The sequence below is a fragment of the Raphanus sativus genome, chromosome 9, assembly GCF_000801105.2.
Source record: "Raphanus sativus cultivar WK10039 chromosome 9, ASM80110v3, whole genome shotgun sequence".
NCBI classification, from domain to species: domain Eukaryota; kingdom Viridiplantae; phylum Streptophyta; class Magnoliopsida; order Brassicales; family Brassicaceae; genus Raphanus; species Raphanus sativus.
The window spans coordinates 16,754,486-16,758,484 of record NC_079519.1 but is presented as its reverse complement, the minus strand read 5'-3'; the positions used below and the strand labels follow the sequence as shown (position 1 = coordinate 16,758,484).

The following is a 3,999-nucleotide window of genomic DNA, read 5'->3' as shown; positions in this document are numbered from 1 at the left end:
AGAAAAAGTCTTTTTAGTCGAAAGTTGCATGTCCATTGGTAGCTCGTACTTGTGTCGAGCTTGATATCTTGCATATTTGCATTGTTTTAACCATTCATTCATAAGCATTTGCATCATATAGATTAGGATTTAGACATGTTTAGGTTGCATTTGGCATACATATGTCTCTATCAGGTATTGGAACACCACATGGAGTTCTTAGAGACATTTGGAAGCAATGTGATCAAAAAGGGGGTGAAAGATGAGCATGGATGGAGGGCTTAGAGAAATCTTCTGTTGCTAAGATTTTGTGGAGACACAGTAAATTGAGTTAGCTTTCTAATGAAAGTGGTTTCAAGTCATTTGGAGATGTAAGGAAGAAGTTATGACCAATTTACTAGAGACATATCCATCCGGAGCGACCTGACCGGAGCGACCCTGGCTGGCCGCTGTGACTTCACTCCTGGAGCGACCTCGGCGCAGCGACTCACCCAGCCCGCTCGTCTTCTTCGACCAACCCGCAGCGACCACCTGGAGCGACCCCTCCTGGTCGCTCCACCCCTTTTTGCTACACGATTTTATGATTTTTCAAGGACCTTTTTGCAATTTCTTATGCACGTTTTTACTCTGAAAAAACTAATGTTTAAGTATGTTGTAGACACCTTTTGGCAGATTATCTTTTATCTATTGAAGAACACAAACTCTCTCAAGAAAAAAATATCTTTTTGGATTGATAGTTATTGTTCTTGTGATCTCTCATCTATTTCTCTACATGATTAATCTGAAATCCATCATAGGTTTAAGAGGAATCATGGAGATTAGTGAGTAATCACCTTTTGGATTCATGGGTTATGGTGATTAAGGGTGATTAGGCTAGTTCTAGGATGTTTTAGGTATAGATCATACTTGTTCCTTGCATAGTAGAGTGATCTTAATGCATCATTTGAGTAAGCCACTCAAAGGGTGATCTCTAGGCATTTTCCACCCAAAAGGTGTTTGATGAAATGCCTGAGTCAACTCTCCTAGGCTCTTAGTGTACTTTGCCAAAGATATTTGTTGTTAAAGATGCTAAGATAGCTAATAGACTTGTTAGTAATGATTGCTTGCATGTTATTCAACCAAAGACATTTGATGTTTGAGACATGTTAGCAAATGAGCATTCATCTAGACATAGAGCTTGCTTAGAATTGTGTCTAGGCTTAAGGTTGATAGTTTGATTTATCATTTGCATTCCTTAGATCGAAACCTGATCACCCAAGGTCTAAATCCCTATACCCATGAGTTCTCCTTTCCAATAGCTTAAGAGTATCATTTTACTGTTTTGCATTAGCTTTAATCATTAGTTTAGAAATCATCAAATCACTGGCTGCACTTAGATTAGGCAAATACTTGCATTTTCACTGCTTTGAGTCCCTCAGAACTGGTTCGACAACTTACTTCCACTATACTATCATTTGACTTAGGAGCCTCAAAACTCCTAACATCAGATCTACACCATCAGCTGAACATCGATCGACACCACTTTTGGGGTCATGCAGTACTGTTCAAATTCAGAGCCACTCAGATTTCGCTGCCCAACACCCACATCCTCCCATCCCGTACCATGCTAAAACATATGACGTCGAGCAACACAAACAAAACGGTATCGATCGACATCCACGGGAAAGCATCGATCGACAGCGGCTCACTACAAATCTAGTGTGTTTACCAGACCCTTATGCCCACGGTTCGAATGCAACTCGCAACCCATCTCAGACGCCAGTTTGTTTAAAGACAATGGAGAAGACCAGACAGCAACCTGCAGATGCACCAGACCAAAAGAAATTGGCTCTAGTTGAAACTTCTTTCGTTGAGAGTGGCGATCGACGACATCCACCTGGTATCGATCGACACCAAATGGACGGACATGAACCTGTCATGGAACGGCAGGCAACAAAAGAAGTGATTCAGATTGGGATGAGGTCGAAAGCTAAGAAACTCTATGTTCCCAGACACATGAGGAGAGAAGCTAACAAAGCTGAACTTGATGGATTTCACAAGAGGGTGAAGAGAGTTCCTAAGGGTATGACTTTTGAGGAAGCCTATTATAAGTACAGACTTGGTAATTTCTTCAGAGAGAGCAGAGAGACAGAAAAGGACATGGAGATATTATTCAACAAGGTATGCCGTAAGCCTAAAAGGACTCTAAAGAAGGAACAAGATCCTGGAAAGTTTTTGATTCCATGCTCTATAAATAACCACGATTTGCCAAACGCCCTCTGCGATACTGGATCTGCAGTGAGCCTCATAGCTATAGACACTGCTGAAGTATTAGGATTAAAGACGGAACCTTCAAAAGATAGTTTTTCTTTCGTTGATAACTCCAAGGTAAACTCAGCAGGCATGATCAAGAATGTTAAAGTGGAGATAGGAGAATGCACTATTCCTGTGGATTTTCATGTCGTGGAGCTCAAATCAGGAAGGACATCTTCCATTCTTCTTGGAAGAGCCTTCATGGCTACAGTGGGAGCAGTTTGTGATCTTAAGAAGAATAGGATGTGCCTAACTAATGTTGATGAAAATGTATTCTATGATCCTGTGGAGAAGAAGAAATGTGAAGATTTGATTTCATACATAGAGATATTTGAAGATCTAGCACCTCTAACATATGCAGATCGCGAGCTTGCAAAATTAGGATCAACATCGATCGACATTCAACTTTCAAGATCGGTCGACAATGAGACTCACGAATCGACCGACACAGAGCCTTTAGAATCGGTCGACAGCATCCAAATTTCAGAACAGAACGAGACTGAAAAGTCTAAGTCTGGGGGAAGACCTAGAAAGAGGAAGAAGAAAATGAAAAGGAATATAGATGTACATTCTCTATCACTGGTCCCTTCTCAGTGTCAGGAGGAAAGTCTTGAGTGTAGAGTGCGCCGCAGAGGAGGTCCAGCTTCTTTTGCTAAAGTTAGAGTGCTATCTGATCCAAAACTGAGAGACAAAGGGGAAGCGTCTGCAAGAGCTTTCATCAACTGCATCAACCAAATGAGGAAGAGAGACACAGAAACTTGTTTTGGAGCAAGTTCACATCCTCATCCAGATTAAATCAAACCTCCAAAAGTCAAGCTAATGACTAAAAATAAGCGCCGAGTGGGAGGCAACCCACTGTTAGGTTTGTTTTACATTTGGTTTTATTTTCATATACTACTGATTTTTGTTTTTAATTATTGCAGGTAAAAAAAAAAGATGAACAGTACGCACGACACTGTAGCAACAGTGCCGAGCGATAATGTAGCAAGAAAATCGATCGACACTGTAGAAGAGTTACTGTAGCAGAATCACTGTAGCAATGTTACTGTAGCAGAGTCACTGTTCATCCGGAAAAAAAAATTTAATTATTAGTTTTATATTTTTCTGTTACTGACCTTTAATGTTTTATTTTAGTGTTTTATCTATGTTAGGTTACAGGAGAAGATTCATGGAAGAAGCATTGGTCGACAGAGCATTAAAAGCATCGATCGATCGCCACTTAATTGTGCTGATCGATAGAGCATCAAGAGTATCGATCGCCACTTAACTGTGTTGGTCAATATTCACATCAAAGTTAGGTATACTGTTTTTCCTTGTTACTCATTGTCCTTATGATTTATTCTTCTACCAATCTTAGACTATATAACATTGGTAACAATGTTGTTTAAGGGAGGTAGTACTAATATTATAATTTAGATTAGATATTTAGAATAGGGACCCGAGTAAACGATTGCCATAATATCGACCAACGAGAAGAAGTCGATATCAATCGACATAACCAAATCTGCCACGACCGATGACAACACATTTACATCGATCAACATCTATTCCGGTCATGCATTTTGTTCTAACTTGTTAAATTGAGTACTTACGGTTTATTTATCACCAATCTCTGACTTGATAACACCATTATAGTGTTATTTAAGTCTGGGGGAGGTTCTACTGATATTGTGTTTTAGTTATTAAAAAAAAAAAAAAAGATCCAGGTAAACGATTGCTCAGCACATC

General features: G+C 39.7%; 1 protein-coding gene across 1 annotated transcript; it reads left to right on the top strand.

The window, feature by feature from the left end:
* Positions 1-1,755: 1,755 nt before the first annotated feature.
* Positions 1,756-3,066, top strand: LOC130500118 (uncharacterized). Its single transcript, XM_056994830.1, has 2 exons — positions 1,756-2,736; positions 2,866-3,066. The coding sequence occupies exons 1-2, from the start codon at positions 1,756-1,758 to the stop codon at positions 3,064-3,066; spliced, it is 1,182 nt and encodes a 393-aa protein (XP_056850810.1).
* Positions 3,067-3,999: the final 933 nt, after the last annotated feature.

Bases quoted from the DNA above. Each gene is read 5' to 3' on its own strand.
- LOC130500118 (XM_056994830.1), top strand. From the start codon at position 1,756: ATGGAGAAGACCAGACAGCAACCTGCAGATGCACCAGACCAAAAGAAA. The intron at 2,737-2,865 runs GTCGACAGCATC...GTCCCTTCTCAG, and splicing joins ACACAGAGCCTTTAGAATCG to TGTCAGGAGGAAAGTCTTGA.